At 42.7% G+C, this 22,391-nt stretch overlaps 2 protein-coding genes across 2 annotated transcripts in view; one reads left to right on the top strand and one right to left on the bottom strand.

The window, feature by feature from the left end:
* Positions 1-13,612, top strand: part of FBP2 (fructose-bisphosphatase 2) — a 29,782-nt gene extending 16,170 nt beyond the window's left edge. The window contains exons 4-7 of the mRNA XM_030294244.1: positions 2,663-2,803; positions 4,923-5,060; positions 11,614-11,733; positions 13,198-13,612. Coding sequence (XP_030150104.1) covers positions 2,663-2,803; positions 4,923-5,060; positions 11,614-11,733; positions 13,198-13,392 — 594 coding nt within the window. The 3' untranslated portion in view covers positions 13,393-13,612. The remainder of the gene's footprint in view (positions 1-2,662; positions 2,804-4,922; positions 5,061-11,613; positions 11,734-13,197) is intronic.
* Positions 13,613-17,794: 4,182 nt separating this feature from the next.
* Positions 17,795-21,890, bottom strand: LOC115499438 (cathepsin L1-like). The gene is made up of 8 exons (XM_030293345.1): positions 21,743-21,890; positions 21,299-21,434; positions 20,880-21,002; positions 20,632-20,778; positions 20,227-20,451; positions 19,380-19,542; positions 18,622-18,739; positions 17,795-18,146 (listed from the first exon to the last, which is right to left on the bottom strand). Exons 2-8 carry the CDS (start codon positions 21,422-21,424, stop codon positions 18,047-18,049), a joined length of 1,002 nt encoding a protein of 333 aa, XP_030149205.1. The 5' UTR covers positions 21,425-21,434; positions 21,743-21,890; the 3' UTR covers positions 17,795-18,046.
* Between the last annotated feature and the right edge of the window lie 501 nt (positions 21,891-22,391).

Here is a 22,391-nt window from a genome sequence, read left to right as displayed (position 1 = left end):
TGATTAAATCACTGGCCATTGGCAATTGATTCAATCTCCATCTCCTCACCTCTCCAGGAGGTCAGAGGGTGAAGAAGAAAGTTCCAGCCTTCTAATCACGTGATCACGTGGTTGATTCTCTGGGCAATTCTCTTAGGTGCTGTCCCAAAGTCACTCATCATCATGACAAAGACACCTTCATCACTCTCAACACTTAGGAAAGTCTGAGTGTTTTGGAAGTTGTGAGCCAGGGACTGTGGGCAAAAACCAAATATATAGGAGAAATGCATTTTGGTCATCTGAAGGAGCAAATACATATTTCTTATAAATCACAATATTGCAGTCCAGAAAAGAGGGAAGTGGACAGATGCTTAGGAGAGACCCATGTCTCTCACCTAAGAAGGTGACAGTAGTCAAGGGACCCAACATTGCCCAGGGGTAGGGTCAGGAGGACTGGACAGTGACAGTGACAGTGGTCAGAGTGGACAGCTAGTAGCCTGCGGTGGTAGCAGGAGAAGAAAGACAGCTACTGTAGACAGGCATTTCAGACTCCAGGATCTACATGAAGACAGAGATAGGGCAATGGCTAGAGGGAAGTTTTGGGATCTGGAATGTATTTTTTGTTATTTCTTAATTTTTTTTTAACGTTTATTTATTTTTGAGACAGAGAGAGACAGAGCATGAACAGGGGAGGGTCACAGAGAGAGGGAGACACAGAATCTGAAACAGGCTCCAGGCTCTGAGCTGTCAGCACAGAGCCCGACGCAGGGCTTGAACCCATGGACCATGAGATCATGACCTGAGCCGAAGTCGGACACTTAACCGACCGAGCCACCCAGGCGCCCCTTTTTTGTTATTTCTTTAGACCAGAGAGTTCTGCCTGTTATTAAAAGCTAGTGAAGCCAGGGGGAAGGAGTGGTTCTCCTCCAGCCATGGGGAAGAGGCCAGAGGGCCACGGAGAGGGTGCTACCCTGTGCAGGGGCTACAGGATCACAGCTCAAAGATAGAACAGCCTCTGGTCAGGGAAAAATCAGTGGGAAGGAACCCTAGTTTCATACACAGAAAATGTGGTCCTTCTGATGGCCGAATGGAGGTGTTTTAGGAGCATCAATGGTGAAGACTAAAAGTTTTAATTAAAAACCTTTCAATTTTCTGAAAAGTCTTTAGAGCTCATTCTTTAAAGCTGTGGTTCCCAAACTAGCATGTTTCAGAATCACCTGGAAGTTTGACTCTGGAGGCCCAGAGTTTCTGATTCTGTAGGCCTAGCCAGATTGGGGGAGGAGGGGGGACAAATATTTGCTCTCCTAACAAGATCCCTGGGGATACTGATGCTGCTGGTCCACTTTGAGAATCTGCTCTGGGGTCTGGTTCTCAGAATCTGTATGTGACCAGTAAATCTGGAAGTAAGGCCAATTTATTGAATATGTATCCAAGTCAGATGGAAATGTAATTATTTGCAAAAAAAAAAAAAGTTATTTGAAAGAATGCAAGATGGGAAAAGGAAAAATTATTAAAAGGAACATGCCATTTTTAAAGAAGGGTAAGGTTTGCTAATTATAATCAAGTTGTTAGGATATTGTTTGCAAAGGTCAGACTAGTCCCATGTTCTGTGACAGTGTTGAAGGATGAAGGATGCTGGCTTAGCATTGGGAGATGTGGGTCTGTCCCAGCTTTATCACTCACTGGTTTCAAGATGTTGTGTGGGTACCTCTCCTGACCTCCATCTCTTCTCTTTTATTTTTAAGAAATTTTTTAAATGTTTATTTTTGAGAGAGAGAGAGAGAGAGAGAGAGAGAGAGAATCCGAAGCAGGCTCCAGGCTCTGAGCTATCAGCACAGAGTCCAATGCAAGGCCTAAACTTACCAACCATGAGATCATGACCTGAGCCGAAGTTGGACGCTTAACCGACTGAGCCACCCAGATGCCCCACCAAACTCATAAGTTTTGATAAACTTGCCTTTTAGAGAATAAGGAGGTGGGGAGGGAAGGAAACTTCAAGAGGTATTGGGGAAACTGGGTTATGAAATAGAGTCTCAGCTGCAGCTCTGTTCCTCCATCAAGAATATTTGTTGCTTCTTCCTTGGCATCCCTACCTGTCTGAATTCTCTGAATCCCCTCTGAATTCTCACTCACACCTGCATTGCTGCCATGGCAAAGGGGGAGGCTTCCTGAAGAAAATGTTCCAAACTGTAGACATGGGCTCATTGTGGTGTGGGGATGGAGGTGGGGAGCAGGCAAGGACTAGGTCTTCAAGGTACAGCACATGGAACAGGGAAGAGCCCTGGGCCAGGCTGCCTGGGTTTGACTCCACCTCTGAGGCTTCTTGATGTCGGGTGAGTTATCCAAACATTTAGATTCTGAGTTCTTCATCTACACAATGGAGATGATAAAGATTTTTCCCTCTTGCTTATGACTATGAAGAGAGGCTGTGGTTTTAGCATCTTGAGTGATTTCTTGGCAGGATGCAGATGAATGTGTTCAGAAACCAGGGAGAAATCCAAGAATGGCCTTTGCAAAATGGCTCAGGTAGAACCGTTCATTAATATGGCAGCTCATTCCCTCCAGGTGCATGTGCTTCAGCTCAAAATGCTGAGAACTGCGCTTCCTTCAGTGCCAGCGGCCTCTGGCAAAGGGTTCTGTCCAGAGACAATAACACACCATGTTCCTCTTTTCTCTTCCGCAGACCTCAGACGACGAGCCTTCTGAAAAGGATGCTTTGCAGCCAGGCCGAAATATTGTGGCTGCGGGCTATGCCCTCTATGGCAGTGCAACGCTCGTGGCTCTTTCCACTGGGCAGGGAGTGGACCTCTTCATGCTTGACCCTGTAGGTACCCAATATGGCAGCATCAGTACTTAGGACTCCATGTGCCTCTGTGCTTTAATTCCAGTCCCCTGGGATAATTTTCTGGTCATTCTTAATACTTGCTTTTTGGGGCCAGAGAGTCTAGTTGGTGAGCCAACACCAACATCAAAAAACATTAAAGACTTTTGTGTAATGGAGGGCGTTTGAAGGGTTCTTAGGGGTCTGTCCTACCAACCCAGACCCTATCCTTAAGGAGTTTCTAATCTAAAAATGTGTTAAACCTCTTTGGCTTATGGGAATACAATGATTTAAAAAATCATAATGTTGCCAATGTCTAGACAGTAACATGGACTTTTTAGAGCAGCACCATCCAATAGAACTTTCTGTGACCATGGATATGTTCTATAATCTGTGCTGTCCAATTTGGTAGCCACTGGCCCCATGTGGCTATTGAATACTTGTAACGTGATTAGTGTGATTAAGAAACTGGGTTTTAAATTTTATTTTATTTTAATTAACTTAAGTGACTACCCTATTGGACAGCTGGGTTTGTAGGACTGCCTCTAACATACATGTTCTTCCCAATTAAGTAAAGGATGTTACTGCATTAATGGTAAAGCTCAAAACGCAAGCTGAAATGGGCAGGTCTTGAGGACCAGGAAGCAGGAGTCACAGGAATGGGCTTGCAGCTTGGCCAGTCTGTTTTGGACATTACCTCTGATTCTGTGTCTCTCACTCCAGGTTCACTTGCCAGGGAGGAGAATTTAATTTGCCAAGATAAGTCAAATGCATGAACTGAGCTAGAGGAGGCTCAGTCTAGTCTTCCTAGACTGGCATCCACTGAGGAGAGTTAGTTCTTCAAAGGGAGTCAGGCTGCTTTTAGGAAGTATTACTCCACACTGGGCTGTTCCAAAGCAACAAATGTCCACAGCAAGTTATTAAATTTCATGAACTAAAAACCACCAAGAACTTTCCTCTAATAAAAAGAAGTTGGGTTTACTGAACAAGGGAGGATGTGTTCTAGAGGAACAGTAGAGTGTCGTGGTAGGAGGGAGTTGGGATGGACTTAACTATATAGCAAGTGGGCTTTTGCTTGATCTCAGGAGGATTCAAGAAAGAGAGGGCTAGTTCTGGTTTGGGAGTTGTCTAGAAGTGGGCACAATTAATGATTGTATATCAATAATTTTTATCTAGGAGGTGGGAAGATTAAAGTGAGGGTAGAGATTCATTGGGAAAGAAGCAGTCATCACATACAGAAGAGAGGGATGCTTAGTTACTTTTGTGGCTGTTGAGTATTCTTATCATTGTCTTATTTCAGACATGGTCAACATGGTCTTGCCTCTTTATACTCTTGGAAGGTAAATTCCTATGTTTATTAGGAACCTTCTAATCTAGCTGCCAGCTGTGAGCTGTCATCGTGGGGGATTTTCACTTTCTTAGTCTTTGAAGTTCATTAAAGCTGATTACATTTCCAAGCCTGGTTTTCCTCTTAGTGACTTAGAGAGATATCTAGCCTTTCAAAGTGATACCTGCAACCACCTAATCACATCCATAAGTACTCAGATAAACGGGTACCTGAGGGATGTCCTTATAATACCAGCACTCAGATAAAGGGTTACACTGGGGATATCCCGCAGAGCAACCACAGTGGGGGCACTGCCACATTTTTATTAATGATTCTGAAGATTTTAAAATTTTTTATCCATTTTACTCCTTATGCCAAGTGAATACAGTTTCTGATGGAAGGGATTTCCTCCTTAACTTGTGTAAGAGTCACTGGGATATCAGGAACTTTTAATAGTTTCTAAGACTGAGTCATTTACATAAATGGACCACCCATTGGTAGGGGAACTGCATCACCCACCCTTATGACAAATTCAATCCGTGAAACTTCTTCCTCTCATTGTCTATGGCCCAAAACTCCCTTGAAACATTAGGAATTAACTGGGGATGAGAACTTGGGGGACAAATACTGCAAGCTTCCCTATAAATGAGTAACTGGGCAGGCAGTGAACATTACCAAGGAATGTTCTCCAGCAGTCCCACATTTTCTGATGCTCTCTGATTGTTCGGCAGTGTGCTGTGGGCTTCTGTTTCCTGGTTTCTCTCTTCTTCCAGGTGTTTCTCTTCATCTTTCTAGGCTCTCGGTGAATTTATCCTGGTGGAAAAAGATGTCAAGATAAAAAAGAAAGGAAAGATTTTCAGTCTCAATGAGGGCTATGCCAAGTATTTTGATGCTGCCACTTCGGAATATGTGCAGAAGAAGAAATTTCCAGAGGTGAGTGAAGGAAGCCTAACACAGTAGCAGGGAGAATGCTGCCTCACTGGATCCCTGTTTGGGTGGTGGCTTTGGGAGCCTGGCTGACAGAGGTCGGTGACACTGATTATGGCTCTGGTTGGTATGAGAATGACTGACTCTGCCTTTCTTCATAAATGACCAAAGTCTTTTACAGCTAAAGTTACCTACTCAAGATAATATTCCCCGGTTAGTTTTTTTAGGAGACATTGTTTATGAAGAAGACAGACTACATTTTCAAAATTCAGGATTCAGGCCTGAACTTCTCAAGTCATTTGTTTACTGAGCTACCACCTATGTAGATTCTGGTCATTCCTTTTTAGATGGAATAGTTAATTCTATTTGAAAGTCCCATTCATATGCCCTAATATCAGGGCCTTGTGTTTACTGCAAGCTTCAGGACATTTTTTGCTCTCAAAGGGATTACCACGTTCTAGACTTCATGTGGCTGTTAATGCAGCCCAAACACTCCAGTCAGTATGTCCACCATACTAAGAGAGCTTTTAAGACAGGCATGGGAGCAGAGTCAAAGAATTTCTAGACCAGAAGTGTAAATTCTGGTCTAAGTTGGAAGAGGGGCTCAAGCTTGTTTACAAGTGGAACCCTCTCTCACCAAACTCTAGGGCATGTCATTGGAATTAAAAAGTCAGTGTTCACTTATCACAGAAATGGTAGACTGCTGAGCCCAACATATTAACCAATATTTCTATACGGATTCAAAGATGAGACCCTTTTAAACAGCAAAGGAAGGTACCTATTCCCCAATATAAAGCAAATCTCCAGAATCCTCCAGTTGCCCTTTAATGTGAAACCTGAGATTTACTATGTATCTGTTCTTAGCATAAAAGGCATTGTTTTGCCTATAGGAGGTTTTGGTTTTGCTTGCTTACTTTTACATAAAATCCCTTACAAATTCCATAAACTGAAGACTAGGGATTAGTTGTTAGGGAAAGTTGCTTTCTGGCTTCAGAAAGTTTAGTCTACATACAATGGCTGGAAACTAGTGTGAATGCTTGATAATTTTCTCAGACAATGCTTGAGAGTCCAGGGAGGTACTTTCTTCTGGATGTAAAAACAATGATCATTTTGACTCAAGTGCCGGATGGTCTTGGGAGCGTCCAATTCTGACTGATCAGAAGAACAGAATGAAACCTAGAGTTGGATCCCAGAATTTCTACCTAAATATACAAAAAGGAATTTTGACTTTGGACAAATGGGAATACACTCAACAGGGTGGTGGGCATCCTCCTGGCTGTAGTGGAGGTTTGCAGTGATCCCTTAAAGAAATTAAAAGAAAATTAGGGAAAATAATCTGTGCCCCCTTCCTCAAAAATTCTCTGTGAAGAGAGAGGGGCAGAGATGAAAGCAGGAGAGGTTGGCCTGATGGGCGTCGGCTTGAAGCTGTTGCTTTATTTTATTAAGTACTTTTTACTATTTTTAAATAAAGGAAGGCCCAGGGTTACCTGAGTGGCTCAGTCAGTTAAGCATCCAACTTCATCTCAGGTCATGATCTCATGAGCTAGAGCCCCTCATCAGGTGAGCTCAAGCCCCGCTTTGGGCTCTGTGCTGTCAGCATGGGATTTTTTCTCTCTCCTGCTCTCTTTCTCTCTCTGCCCCTCGTGGGATTCTCTCTCTCTCTGCCCCTCTCTCATTCATGCCCCCCCCATAAAGAAATAAAAATTAAAACAAAACAAAAACAAAAACAAAAAAGAAAGGTCCAAAGAAGAAGGCAATAAATAGTTTGCAATATTTCTACTTGACTGAAACTCTGATTTCTATTCTTGTTAACAAAATTTAAAATTTAATATATCTCAAAAGTTAAACATAGAATTACGATTTGACCCAACAATTGTGCTCTTATGTATATACCCCAGATAACTGAAAACAGGTATTTAAACACACACACACACACACACACACACACACACTCACACACACACACACACACACACACAAAGCCCCACCTTATACACAAATGTTCATAGCAACGTTATTTATAATAACCAAAGGTGGAAACAATTCAATGTCCATCAACTGAAGAATGGATGAATAAGTGATGGTACATCCATACACGGTAATATTATTCAGTCACAAAAAGGAGTGAAGTACTGTTGCATACCACAGCATGGGTGAATCTCAGAAACATTTATGCTGAGCAGAAGGAGCCAGATGCAAGGACAAGGTTAATGTATAGAGTCAGATTAGTGGTTGCCAGGGGCTGAGGGAGGGGATGGCAGGGACTACTTAATGGGTGTAGGGTTTTCCTTTGGGTGATGGAAATGTTCTGTAACCTGACAGTCATTGTTGCACAACATTATGAATGTGTACTAAATACCACTGAATTATGCACTTTAAAGTTGTTAATTTTATCTGATGTGAATTTTACTTCAATTTTAAAATGTGATCTAAGATGAGGAAATGTAAAACTTACAGAAATATACAAAATTAAAAGCAAAAGTCTCCCCCCTCCCATACCCCCAGCCAAGTTGTTCTTTCCAGGGATGCCCACTGTTCAGTGTTGCTTCTATTCTTTGAGCTGGGATGGCAGGAGGGATTATGCACATCCATCTCCATATCTACCCCTTCACCCGTTCAGAAGATCAGGTAGAGCATATTAGTCTCACCTGATTTTCTCTTTCATGACTTGAAGATTGTTCTACACAAGCACAGACAGATTTGTGGCATTGACTGAAGAGGCTGCCCAGCCTTGTGTTGAGAGGACAGAATGAGCTAATTCCTTATGGAGGAAAGCTTTGCTTGCCTCTGATTTTCCACCAGGAGACCCAGAGCTGCAATGGAGATGCCCAAATGTGTCCACTCGTGACCTCGTGCAAGTAGATGTGCACAGCACATTGCTTACTGGGGTTACTGGATCAAAGTATATGAGCACTTAACATGTTAATGTTATCAAATACTCTTCCACAAAAATTGCATCGATTTAGTCTCTGATGCCGTATGAAAGAGTACCCGTTTCCCTGCATCCCTGATGGTGCTAGATATGGTGAATCTTTAAAACTTCCTGTCCATCTGATGGTAAACAATGAACCTTGTGGCTTGACTAGTGTGTAATTAATTATGATTTATGTCATACATGTTTCCTTGTATTTATTGAGCATCTACTTTTGTCTTGGTAAATTGCCTATTTCTATCTTTTCAAATATTTAGTTAGTATTATTTATCTTTTTCTTGTTGCTTTGTATAAGCTCTTAGTAAATGAAAGAAAATAGCCTTTGTGTGTTATTCATATTAGAAATATATCGGGACTTTCAACTTTTGATCCTATAAAGATGCTTACAATTTCATGTTATATTTATTTATTTTTTATTTTATTTATTGATTTTTTATTTTTTAAAATTTACATCCAAATTAGTTATCATATAGTGAATGATTTCATGAGTAGATTCCTTAGTGCTCCTTACCCATTTAGCCCATCTCCCCTCCCACAATCCCTCCAGTAACCCTGAGTTTGTTCTCCATATTTATGAGTCTCTTATGTTTTGTACCCCTCCCTGTTTTTATATTATTTTTGTTTCCCTTCCCTTAGGTTCATCTGTTTTGTCTCTTAAAGTCCTCATATGAGTGAAGTCATATGATATTTGTCCTTCTCTGACTAATTTCACTTAGCATAATACCCTCCACTTCCATCCACATACTTGCAAATGGCAAGATTTTATTCTTTTTGATTGCTGAGTAATACTCCATTGTATATATATACCACGTTTTCTTTATCCATTCATCCGTTAATGGACATTTGGGCTCTTTCCATACTTTGGCTATTGTTGATAGTGCTGTTATAAACATGGGGGTGCATGTGTCCCTTCGAAACAGCACACCTGTACCCCGTGGATAAATGCCTGGTAGTGCAATTGCTGGGTGTAGGGTAGTTCTATTTTTAGTTTTTTGAGGAACGTCCATACTATTTTCCAGAGTGGCTGCACCAGCTTGCATTGCCACCAACAATGCAAAAGAGATCCTTTTTCTCCGCATCCTCACTAATATCTGTTGTTGCCTGAGTTGTTAATGTTAGCCATTCTGACAGGTGTAAGGTGGCATCTCATTGTGGTTTTGATTTGTATTTCCCTGATGATGAGTGATGTTGAGCATTTTTTCATGTGTCAGTTGGCCATCTGGATGTTTTCTTTGGAGAAGTGTCTATTCATGTCTTTTGCCCATTTCTTCACTGGATTATTTGTTTTTTGGGTGTTGAGTTTGATAAGTTCTTTATAGATTTTGGATACTAACCCTTTATCTGATATGTCATCTGCAAATATCTTCTCCCATTCTGTCAGTTGCCTTTTAGTTTTGCTGATTGTTTCCTTCGCTGTGCAGAAGCTTTTTTTTTTTTTTTTTAAGTTTTTTTTTTTCAACGTTTATTTATTTTTGGGACAGAGAGAGACAGACCATGAACAGGTGAGGGGCAGAGAGAGAGGGAGACACAGAATCGGAAACAGGCTCCAGGCTCTGAGCCATCAGCCCAGAGCCTGACGCGGGGCTCGAACTCACGGACTGTGAGATCGTGACCTGGCTGAAGTCGGACGCTTAACCGACTGCGCCACCCAGGCGCCCCTGTGCAGAAGCTTTTTATTTTGATGAGGTCCCAGTAGTTCATTTTGCTTTTGTTTCCCTTGCCTCTGGAGATGTGTTGAGTAAGAAGTTGCTGTGGCCAAGATCAAAGAGGTTTTTGCCTGCTTTCTCCTCAAGGATTTTGATGGCTTCCTGTCTTACATTGAGGTCTTTCATCCATTTTGAGTTTATTTTTGTGTATGGTGTAACAAAGTGGTCCAGGTTCATTCTTCTGCATGTCGCTGTCCAGTTTTCCCAGCACCATTTGCTGAAGAGACTGTCTTTATTCTGTTGGATATTCTTTCCTGCTTTGTCAAAGATTAGTTGGCGACACATTTGTGGGTCCATTTCTAGGTTCTCTGTTCTGTTCCATCGATCTGAGTGTCTGTTCTTGTGCCAGTACCATACTTTCTTGATGGTTACAGCTTTGTAGTATAGCTTGAAGTCTGGGATTGTGATGCTTCCTGCTTTGGTTTTCTTTTTCAAGATTGCTTTGGCTATTCAGGGTCTTTTCTATATATTTATTTTTTGTTATATCTAATGGATTTTGTGTACCAGATTATAAATTAATGTATTCATGTTTCCTTCTTCTGTGCTGTCCAATACATAGCTACTACCCACATGTGGCTATTTAAATTTAAATTAATTACCATTAAATAACATGTAAAATTCCATTTTCATCTATACTAGTCTCATTGCCAGAGCTCAACAGCCACATGTGGTCAGGGGCTGCCATGTTGAACAGTGGTAATAAAAAGTATTTTCATCATCACAGAGAATTTCATTGGACAGCCTTATTCTAAATTATTTGTGAGTTTCTCCTTTTAAGTGTCTCTCCATCTTGAAGTAATTTGGTTGTCAAGAATGAGGGTAGGAGTCTTACACACCTGTTTTCTAAGCAGCTAGCCCAGTGCTGCTCTCTATATAGTGCTCTTCCATGTTGATTGGAAGGTCATGTTTACCATAAATGAATTTCTTATCTATCTTTAGGCCCAGGACCATGCTCTATTCTGATCCACTGTTTGGTGTTTGCATTTCTTCTTTGAATATGTAAGCATTGTTAGTTCATTATATGTTCTTAGATTTGGTAGAGATACATATGTTTCTCTTGTTCTTCATTTTCATAAATGTTCAAGTTTACTTTGGCAGATAATTTTAATGCCATTTCTTTCGAGTTTCTTCCCCAAAAAGTCTTGATATTTTCTAAGAGTTTTAGAGTCTTAGTTCCTATGTTTAGGTCATCTATCCACTTTGAGTTAATTTGTCATATGGTATAAGGTAAGCTTTTCGTTTTTATGTAACATTGGATTATTCATCTTCTTACCATTGAATTGTAAATTCATTTATTTTTATTCATTTATGTATGCTACTCTCCCCCTTTAGTTGGTGATTTCCTTGGGACTGTCTTCCCAATTTTGGCCTCCTCGGGGCCCAGCGTGGTGCCTGGCATAAAGAAGATGCTGAAAAAAAAATTGTTTTAATGTTTATTTATTTATTTTGAGAGAGAGAGAGAGAGAGAGAGAAAATCCCAAGCAGCCCCATGTTAGCATGGGGCTCAGTCTAATAAACCGTGAGATAATGACTTGAGCCAAAATAAAGATTTGGACACTTAACTGACTGAGCTGCCCAGGTGCCCCTGAAAATTATTTATTGAGCTGAGTTTATACAAGATTTCTGAACATGGCTACTCATGTTGTTACCTAGGAGAGCATATTGCAGATTTTGCATTGGATCTAATACTCAGGGTTTGGAATCACCTACAGTGCCTGTTTTTATTGCATTTCAATTTGTTTTGTTGGGTGAATTTCTCTTGCTGTCTAATCCAAGCCTAAATGCTTTTGGGGTCTCCCTCTTTCCTTAGAAGCCTTTAATAGTTAATTTCCCGTGCGTTGCACACTTCCTAAACCAGGATACTTGGGTAACGGAGTATGTAATTCAGATGAGCATCTTATCTCCTCTCTCTGCCTTTTAGGATGGCAGTGCTCCCTATGGGGCCAGATACGTGGGCTCCATGGTGGCTGATGTGCACCGCACCCTGGTGTATGGAGGGATTTTCCTATACCCAGCGAACCAGAAAAGTCCTAAGGGCAAGGTAATTCTCTTTTGTCCACTGGCTCTGGTCAGTAAGCCAGTTGGAGTTCCCTTTCTCTTCATGTCTGCTTTTTAGTTACTGCTCTGTCCTTTTCACGTCCATTTGTGAGTGGGCATGTGGAAGAGAAATGAGGGCTATTTCCCATTAATGAATTTGAGGCTGTGGGAGAGACGAAAATTGTTGTTGTTGGCAATTTTCACTGGCCTTCACTTCCCCTTTTCCTCATGCCCATAACTCACCGTGAGTCAACTGTGTTCATCTACCACTTTCTACATATTGTGCCTGACCTGTAGCTTCAGCACCACCTGATTCTAGATTAAGGATCCTTTAAAAATCTAATGAAGAGTATGGACTCACTTTCCAGAAAAAAAATGCACATAAACATACACACTATATATGTTTTTAGGGGGTTCACAGATGACCTGAAGTCTACCTATGAAGCCCCTAGAGAGTTCCCAAACTCAAGAATAAGAACTGGTCAGAACTTATTCAATATTTCTACAAAGATAGCTCCTGGAAGATCTTACTGCTACTTTATGACACAAACCCCAAAATACTTGTATTATTAGGTGGGAATCTTATGATCCAAGTGCATCTGTCTTGAATAGACCCTCCCATAGAAACGTGTCTGTTTTTTAGCCAATCACAGAAATCATAGGTAAGTAGACACATCAAAACACAGGTCTACTGTATTCTTGGGGCACAGCAACAACTAGCCACATGTATATATGTCTACCAGTGTGTGCAGTTTGAATTATTGGAATGCCGGATTCAAAGCCAATGACCAACCAAGACAGACTCTGTTCCTGCCTTCAAGGGCGAGCATATAAGGAGGAAGGCAGTTACTAAACAGAGCTCAGTGTGACAAATATATGAAGAGGGATGTGCTATTGGAGTGCAAGCAGTAGAAGTTATTCAGTCTCGGGGGCTAAGAGAAAAGACCATTTAAATACTAGCAATCTACCTCGTCAAGTTGATGCTTGAGATGTGGAATTCCTCCATATGATCTTGGACACTGAGGTTATCCTGAGAGGCTACCTAGTATTCTCCAGGTGACCTCCCATCCCACCCAAGTAGGACTCCTTCCTAGTCATAAGGCCTCACGTACAGAGGCTCCTGACCAGGCCTCAGCGTCAATTTGCCTCATTGCCAAACTGTAAGAAACTAGTATCTAGATCTCATACTTCCAGACAAGGAGGCAGGTCTCCTATGAACACAAAGGTCACAAGATGGGTAGATACTGACCAGCAGTGCCCCAAAGATGTGATGATGAACAACGTCTGATGTACCCAGCCTTCTGGAGGGCCCTGACCTCAGGAAGCCCACTCTGCTGGGGTGCCCAGTGTGCTCATGCTAATGAGACAGAAGTTCAGCAGTTGTAATTCCTTCACTGAGCTTTAGGGGTGTGGCATGGGACTTTTGGCAGCTTGCCAAGCTTGTCCACCTAACTCTGTTTCTCCACAGCTCCGGCTCCTGTACGAGTGCAATCCCGTGTCCTACATCATAGAGCAGGCAGGAGGCATAGCGACCACAGGCACCCAGCCTGTGCTGGATGTGAAGCCAGAGTCCATTCACCAACGAGTTCCCCTCATTCTAGGGTCCCCGGATGATGTGCAAGAATACCTCACCTGTGTACAGAAAAGCCAGGCAGGCAGGTAGTGGGTTTGACCCTGCAAGCTGTCTTCTCTTTGCCTTGTCCCTTCTATTAAGGGCCCTAAATGAACGATAAGTGGAAACAATGGTAATGAGTAACAAAAGGCAAAGCTCCTGAGTCACATCCAGAAGAACAGCAGTGAACTGCTTGTCACAGATCCAGACGCTAGAGGCGGTTCTGTGCTCAGTGTAAAGGGCTCAAAATAAAAACCCACATGTAAAAAGAACAACTTTGATTTGTCTTCTTTCATGGACGGCAGCTAGTAGAGATATAGTTATAAGTCTGCCAGCCAGAGAATTGGCAACTACCGACTTGCGGCAAAAAGTCCAGAGATTAGCTAAGAATTTGTCTTGGTTGGCTTATAATTTGAACCTAATGTATTATCCTGTAGTGATTCATTTCCTTTCTTGTGAAAGAGATAGACGTATTTAATATATATTCTATATTTAAATGTATATTTACATGTACTTAAATGGCTGGCAGTTACGGAAGAGCTTTTGTCTTACTTTGGATAAGTTTTGAGTTAGAAACCTTATGTCTATTAAATTATGAAGCTTCAGATTGAGCCTTTTTCGGGAGCGATGATTTGGATGACCAATAATTGTTTGAACAGAAAGGTGTGGTCACCTGTTGACTAAGCCACATATGAAACAGAGTTAAGATTTAAAAATTAATACCTACTTTTCTCAACCCCTTAACTTTGAATTTTCATTTTGGGGAGAAGATTTTAACTTATCCTAGGGCCTGACCAGAGTGCATAGTTAAATATCAATCATTTTTCAAAATTACGTCAGCATTGGGATTGGGGTGGCATATACATCAGGAACCTCAGCTTGTTTTCACAAGAATTACTATATATGTATATGGACCCAGAGGACAAAAATCCTTGATTGACAAATCAAATCCAGAAGTACTTAAACAAAGATGCATCAGGACAACATCAGGCTTAACCCAGGGATTCAAGAGTGACTCAACATTAGAAAATCCACTAAAGTAATGCATTAGGCAATGGTGGTGGGGAGGTGGGGACTAGGAGGAGCCATGGGCGGAAGCGAGGCTCTCCTTTCTCACTGTGGCTTTGGGTGGGTGGTTCATACAACCCAGTGCAGATGTCAGCATGTGTATAATTCAGAACTCAGCGTTGTTCCTCAGCTAAATATGGCTTGGCAGCAGTAACAATAGTGGCAAAATTTTAATATGTAATTGAAATGCTTTCAGCCTCTCCAAAGGACACATCAATTTTCTTTTTTTAAGAAACATTCTGATTTTAAGCAATGGGCTACTTTATTATAGACTTCATCTGAAAGGTATATCTCAAAGATCCCAACTGAAGTCTTCACTTCAAAATCTCTTAGGAATACTTTGATTTGGTGAGCGTACAGCACTTGGTCTAAAGACTGCACAGCCATGAGGAGAAGGTTTTGCTGGAAACAGAGGTGAGAGACAGCACCTTCAGTCATGGTGTGTGTTGCTTTGATAAGTGTGGCGGACGCTCAGAAGATCCATGCACGATTCATACGCCTCCTTCTTCAGGCTGAGACCATGGGTCCCTGTAAGTGAAATCCTGAAACAAGGAGCTGGAAAGAGCTTGGGACTCCCCCAGTCCATTCTCAGAGGCCACATATCAAAGATTGGAGGGAATTGGTGGAATGGTGCCTGAGTGACTGTCCTTCCATAGGCAGGGGACAGAAGAATTATTGGTGGGATCTCTGGTCTAAGTGATCTGAGGATCCTTTTCTTCTTGGTTTCTCATTCTCTCCTGATTGCCTTCCCAGGTTAAATGTTTGGGCCTGTCTCAGCGGGGAATCCAGGTGTTCTTTCCATTTTCTAAAAAAAAAAAAAAAAAAAATAATAATGTTTATTTTTGAGAGAGAGAGTAAGAGAGAGAGAGAGGAAGGGGCAGAGAGAGTTGGAGACAGAATCCGAAGCAGACTCCAGGCTCTGAGCTGTCAGCACAGAGCCCAATGTGGGGCTCGAACCCACGAGCCATGAGATCATAACCTGTGCCGACATTGGACACTTAACCAACTCAGCCACCCAGGCGCCCCTTGGTTTGCTTTCCGTTCTCTAGCATTTCCCAAAGTACTCTTTATGGGTCTGGCCCTACTTGGGGAAGGTGGGACTATTCACTGGTTTGCATTGTACTCTGGGCAAATGGGCTTCAGCAACTGGAAGGCAGAGCCATTAAAACAAGGAGAAAAGCCATATGATTATTTTAATGTTTTTTAAAAATAAGAAGAAGGCATGCTGTTTCAAATCAGTGGGAAGAGAATGGTGAATAATTAGCTAGTCGTCTGGGAAAAAAATAGAAGTGGATTCGCAAAACATATTACAGATGGATTCCAGAATTAAACATAAAAAACGGAAGTATGAAAGGGATATATTTATGACCCTAAACGGGACCAAAAGACAGCAAGAAAAATGTATAAAGGAAAGAGATGCGATTTAACAACATCCCCCACACAAAGTTAAGCCACTCCAAAGTGCAGGAGAAAATGTTTGTGACAGGTAATAAAAGGCACATTAAGGATCATACATATTAAGAGAAAAAAGATAAACCACCCTCCCAGAGAGATAAACTAAGGATATAAAACTGCAGTTTGTGAAGAGAAAAATACAAATAGTCTATAAACTAGTGGGAAGATGGTGAGACTCCCTAAGGATCAGGAAATGAGAAGAACATGGCCCATCTGTTCTCACTTAGCAGATGCACAATAAACAGCAGTGACTGATCCTTTCAGATGTCCTCAGGTGCTGGGACACGGCCCTCTTCTGCCTGATGGAGAGACAGATCACAGGACGGCCACGGGATGGCAATGTGGCAGCTCTGTGGACGTTGAGAAGTTTAGATAAGCAGGCCCTCTGACCTGCGGGTCAGCAGGAAAACCTAGATGAGCCTTTCTAAAGTTACATATTGTCTGTAAGAGCAAAAATATGGGAAGGATCGAAGTGTCCAGCAGTAGGGAGATGGTTGACTGTGGAAAGCTCTTCAGTGGTTTGAGAAAGTTGCGAATTACTTAGAAACCCGCTCCAGCTTTTATGAACATGGAAATAAATCCCTTCCCTAGTTCAAGGGACATCACAATAGACAAATGTGTAAAGAAATAAATATATTGGCACCATGCTAAGCCCTTTTGCTCCACCTAACCTGATGACAACACCATCTTTACTCTCTGTATTCACTTCCTGTAATGAAATCTAACCACCTTCTATCATCATTATTATTATTATTTTCAAAGAAGGGGAAAAGGCATGAGAAAGATATGCAGGAAAGTAGGACATTGTGGGTGGGTCTATAAGATGGGTCTGTGTACCAGTCTGGGTTCTCCAGAGAAACACAACCAATAGGATTCAAGCCTTCCTGCCCTGACACACACAGACAGACACACAGACACACAGACACACACCCTATGCCACAGTCTTGAGGCCAAATTCCTTCTTCCCTTGGAGACCTCAGTTTTGCTCCTAAGACTTTCAAATGACCCAGTAAGGATGTAGGGGTTCAGGACACGCTGCTCCAAAATAAGCCACAGTGGCATATTGGTTATTTTGAGATGAAGGCACTTGAGAAGCAGCAGATAGATGCAGGAAGGGCTCTCTGACATCCCCTTTCCAGAAGCAGGTCATAAAATTTCCCTGAGAAAGGTGTTCTCCCCTGAGAAAGTTTCCAGCAAGAGAACATCCTGATCACTGGAGGCCGGAAGTCAACACTGAACACATCTCTGTGCAGACACAATTCCTAAATAACCCTCATCTTCCACTAGTTTTGCCTCCTGCCCTCAAAAGTATTTCCTATTTGCTCCATTCAAGGGTTGGGACAGACACAGCCAAAGGGCAGCTGAGATGACATGTGCCTATTTACAACTACAAGAGCCAGACCCCACCCAGCATTCTCCTAGTGGACGATGAGCACATTGTTAGGTCTTTTGAGCTACAGGCCCAATGTGGTAGCACTTAGGTAAATGAAGCAAATCAGCAAATGAAGACTCAATATCTAACCTAACTGCAGTTTCAACTCCCTTCTCACTGAAATATAACCTTTAACCAGTAATGGGAATGTCCTGGTCAGCACTAGGAAATACATCAACAGACTCTTTCTCTTCTTAGGAAAGTGATCTTGCCTAAAATAAGATTCTTTGCTAATAATTTCCTTTTTTCTGTTCCCTCTCTACCTTTACAAACCTTTCTTTTTCTGTAGCTCTTGGAGCTGTCTTCTACTTGCTAGATAGATGAGAAGCTGCCTGATTCATAAATCCTTCATGAATCCTTCATGAACCATAAATCCTTCATTGAACCAATTAGCTCTTTATAATTTACTTGGTTGAGTTTCTGTTATTTAACAGCCTTATTCTACAGAAAGTTAATATATTGAAAACTGACCCCACTTCTACTTCGAAATGGTTTTATTTTAAAAGGTAAAACTTTATACATCAGTACAAAATATAAAAATTCAGAAGTTATTAGGAAAATCAATCATACAAAGCTGTTCAAAGCAGTATTTAAAGAAGTGACATTTTACTGGTATAAAATGTCACAGAATCAAATCACAAGTTCGAGCTCCAAGTGTTTTGTTTCACACAATAAGGTGTGATCAGTTGTAAGATAAAATTCTTCTTCGTAGTATTCTGTTCCCAATCAAGGCCTTCTACAGAGATCATCTCATACAACAGGAAAGCTGGCCATGGTGGCGATTCCACAGTGGTTTTTCCGGTCTTTGGCCATCTTTATGTAGCCATCTATGCCCCAATTTGCACCCCAGCTGAAAGAAGACAGGGTTTGCCATTTATTACAAACAAACACATTTATCTTTATGAACAACAATACCCGATACTGAGCAGTGCACCAGAGGCTACGGCAGATTCAGGAAGAATCAGGAGAGGCCATTCTTGTTCATGATTGGATTCTAACCCAGCACAGAATTCTATCCCCAGACCTTTCACAGACTGCAAAATGAGAGACCCCAAAGCACTTGGGATCAGATGTGTTTCTGAAATAACGAAAAATTTCCAATTTAGAAATGCAGTGGTACCAAAACTATAGCACTACCTCAGCAAGCTTGAGACAGTGTCTTCATGTTGTCATGAAATGAATATGTCTGTGTTTCCCCTACGTAGGGTAAAGACTTCTGTGATTTCAGAAGTGTGCCCAAGGGTTTGAGAACACGCCTCCAAACACTGATTTCAGAAAGGATTCCCTTTTCAATTTTAAAGATAAGTATTTTTGGCTTCTTATACCTGTTCTTGACAATCCAGTATGTTTTGTTTATCGACTGTCCTATTTCAGTGCCATAGCCAATCACCAGAACACCATGGTCCAGGTCTTCACTGCTGCAGTCTGGATCATAATAAATGCCTGGAAAAGTGAAACTCAATGCTAGGGTGAGGATTCCCATGTGACATGTGATAGCAACCCAGCCTATCAACCAGAGTAAGGGAGGCATTTCAACCTTCAGCGAAATGACATAACACCAGATAAGAGTTAAAAGCAGATCTTTTCTGAGCCAGGCTAGGGATTGAGGCTCTCATCTAGTACCGGCAGAAAGACAATTTGGCAAGAAGCATAAAACAACCTGTCAAGAGGCTTAAAAGAGCACTCATTGAAACCTTGTGATTTGACTTTTAGGATGTCAGCTTAAGGAAACAGCACAGAACACTAAATTCCTTGAGCCAAGGGATTTTGTCCAATCTCAACAACAGTGGTAAAATTCTTTGGAATGTTTCATAGTCTAACAATTAGAAAAAAGTAAATTAAAGTATGCCAATTGAACTATATAGCCATTTAAATATATTTATGGAGTACTTAAAATTGTGGGGATGTGGTTCAAGTCACGTCAAACAAACAACAGGCACAAAAATTACATGTACAGAATGATGTTAAATCTACACCCTCCAAAATTCTACATCGACTTCTACATAACAAAGAGTCAATCTTGCTGTACCTTATGGTGGTTTCCCCATTTTTCTGCCTAAATTTCTACATAGACAGAGCTTACCTTCATGATAGAACTGGAAGGTAAAATGGCTTGCATCTATACCAACAGAGATGGGACCCTTGGTTGCTACAGCCACCATGAGGGCCTTCTCCTGCTGAGGGATGTCAAAGAAGCCAGTGTCATTGGCAGCAGAATCCTGGGGCTTGTATTTGCAGGATTCATCCTTTCAAAGGTGAAGGGGAAAAGACTTGATTACTACCATCCACTGGGAACATGACTTCAAGACAGCTTACAGGTAAAAGATTTCCAAGTCAGGTTTGTTAACGCTGAAATGCTATTGGTTGTTTTGAAATGGAAATATTCACTGCTGTGTATTTAATGAGACACTCTCAGTCTACCTGTCCATAAGAATTTTGTTGCTCTGAAGAAATTTGCAATATATATAGAACGGTATGTATATCACCACATAACATAGAAATAGGAACAGCTATATGGTAACGATCTAAGCAGAGAAATGTGCCCGGCCGATACAATTTAATGACAGATCTGACAGTTTGCAGATCTAGAGTCTACAATTTAAAATGTGCATATTCATATTAAGCGATGCCTGGGTGGCTTAGTCGGTTAAGCGGTTAAAGCGTCTGACTTCAGCTCGGGTCATGACCTCATGATTCGTGAGTTCGAGCCCCGCATTGGGTTCTGTGCTGAGAGCTCAGAGCCTGGAGCCTGCTTCAGATTCTGTGTCTCCTTCTCTCTCTGCCCCTCCTCCACTCTCTCTCTCTCTCTTTCTCAAAAATAAATAAACGTTAAAAATGAAATGCACATATTAAATGTGGTATCTGTCTTCTTCAAATGTATTTAACTCTAAAAAACAGAACTGGAATGACAGGTAAAGAGCTCCACTTACCTGTGCATGATATGGATAGGATTCCTCTGAGTCCAGGCCTCCGTTGTCCTTAACATACTGGAAGGCATTATTCATTAGGCCACCATTGCAACCCTCATTGCCTTCAGCCTGAGAGCAGTCCACCAGGTTCTGCTCACTCAGTGAAACAAGTTTGCCAGTTTTCCGGAACATCTGTCCTTCAAGAGCACCAGTTGCACTAAAAGCCCAACAAGAACCACACGGACCCTGAAAACAAATCATAAAGCTCTCAGTCTACAAAACAAATATCAAGATTTGACAACAGCCCACAGATTTGAAAACTCTTAAAACATGGCGAACTGCACATTGTTTCTCAGTCTACCATAGCAAGGATACTGATTCCTTTAGCCTTTACTCTTGAGAGGGACCTGCTGAACATTGTCCCACCTGATCCTTCACGGGAGTTACATAGCCTTTCTCTCTCCAGTCCACAGTTGAAGGGATCTTAGCAAAGAGAGGTGCTTGGAACACTTTCCCCTTCTTGTGCTTCTGCATTTGAAGGCCATTCATCACCTGCTTGAATTCTTCATTGGTCTTCAAGGAAAAGGGAATACAATGTTTGACAAGCATGAGATTTTTTGGTAAAGTATTGGGGAGAGGAAGCACAAAAAGTCAGCAATCCACGCCACACTCACCATGTCACCAAAGCCATTCATTGCCACCGTGAAGCTGTGTTTCCCTTGGCTGTGTTCCCAATTGTGCTGTCTGATCATTTTCATATTCTTCTCCCACACCTCTCTCCTCCATCCTTCTTCATCCTGGAGACAAACATATAATTCATCATCTTTATTTCTATTTAAAACCAACTCACCTGCACCAAGCGGGTGTGCTCACAGACAGGAGGATAAACCACAGCCAGGGATGGCCTGATGCTTCTGCGAGCTGTTCTCCAGCAACCACACAGCAGGACATATGCCCACGTTGTGTACAGTCAAGGTGCCCCGCTTACTGCCTTGGTAAGAGCGGCCTCAAGAAGCTACTCCCTGCTACGAACTCCCACCAGCACAGACTGTTCTCTGCGGGGGTCCCTCTGTGCAGCTTAAATGTTACCAACCATGCCATATAGCTTCCCGTGTGTTGCTTTCCACTGGGACCATAGTTCATCTAAGCTCTGGTTGAATTGCGGAGCAGCTGAGGCTATTCCCAAGCAAAGGGCAGCCAGGAAGAGAGAAGGATGCATGCTTCAAAACCTAGAAAGGGAAATGAGTTTCTAATTAGACCAAGCCATCCTCCTTTCTTCTGAGATGTTAGAGCCACTAAGGTGGAATTGAATTTATCCTCCCGAGTGTTTGCACAGGGCTGGGAAGGAAGCCTGAGGATGTGGGATGTGCTGGGGGCCTGCTGCCCTGCTCCCCTCCCTGAGACCCGCCTCCCACTTTGCAAGGGATTTCGATCTTGGCGCAGGGAGGGGAGGGCCTCGCAGCGCGGCGTCGGAGGCTCAGGCTGCCGCGTAAGGAGAGGTCAGGCCCGGGGACAGCGCCTCCTGGGAGCCACGAACCTCCGACCCCCAAGGCAGGTGGCCGCGCTGGTTCCTCGGATGGCCCCCCTGCTCGGGTTTGGCGAGGGCAGACCAGCTGTGGTAGGTACAGCTGAGCAATCTCAGTCACAGGTGCAGGTCGGGGGGTCCAGAAGGCCTGCACTGGGCCCGCAGCCGCCCGTTTAAGACCTAGGATTCGGCCCGGCCAGCCCCGCCCTGCTCGCCTTGCTCAGGCTGCGAGTGGCTGAGCCAGCCTGTGGGCGGGGCCTCTGTGCCCTGGAGCTCTGCGCGCCCGGGGAGTAAGTTGCCTGGATCAATTGTCCCAGAGAGGAGGCCACACCTGCTTCAGTGGCCCCGGGGGAGGTGAGCCGGGGGACCAGTGACAGCCCCGTGGAGGGGTCCGGCGTCTCCCTGGGGACCCGGATCAACTAATTACCACGAATTTATGTGTTGGCAGGTGTTTCACGTAAAGAACCTCACAGGGAGCCCCAAGTGGGTTTTCAGCGTCACCCTTCCTGTCCTTTAGTTCTAGTGTTTTGGGTTAAAATCTCCCGGAGGGCTGGCGGAGGATGCAGAGCCCACAGGGGGAGGTGTTATCACTGTATCAGGATGGGATGCCCCTGGGTTATGGAAGAATCTGGAGAGGGCTGACAATGCCCCACACGGGGCA

The sequence above is a fragment of the Lynx canadensis genome, chromosome D4, assembly GCF_007474595.2.
Source record: "Lynx canadensis isolate LIC74 chromosome D4, mLynCan4.pri.v2, whole genome shotgun sequence".
In the NCBI taxonomy this organism is placed as follows: domain Eukaryota; kingdom Metazoa; phylum Chordata; class Mammalia; order Carnivora; family Felidae; genus Lynx; species Lynx canadensis.
Note: the sequence above shows the minus strand (reverse complement) of the source record. Positions and strands in the feature narration are given on the sequence as shown.

Excerpts from the sequence above, each read along its gene's own strand:
- LOC115499438 (XM_030293345.1), bottom strand. The coding sequence starts at position 21,424 with ATGCATCCTTCTCTCTTCCTGGCTGCCCTTTGCTTGGGAATAGCCTCA. Across the intron at positions 20,779-20,879 it reads TGAATGGCTTTGGTGACATG|ACCAATGAAGAATTCAAGCA; the intron begins GTGAGTGTGGCG and ends TTTTCCTTGAAG. Across the intron at positions 19,543-20,226 it reads CCTATCCATATCATGCACAG|GATGAATCCTGCAAATACAA; the intron begins GTAAGTGGAGCT and ends CACCTTTGAAAG.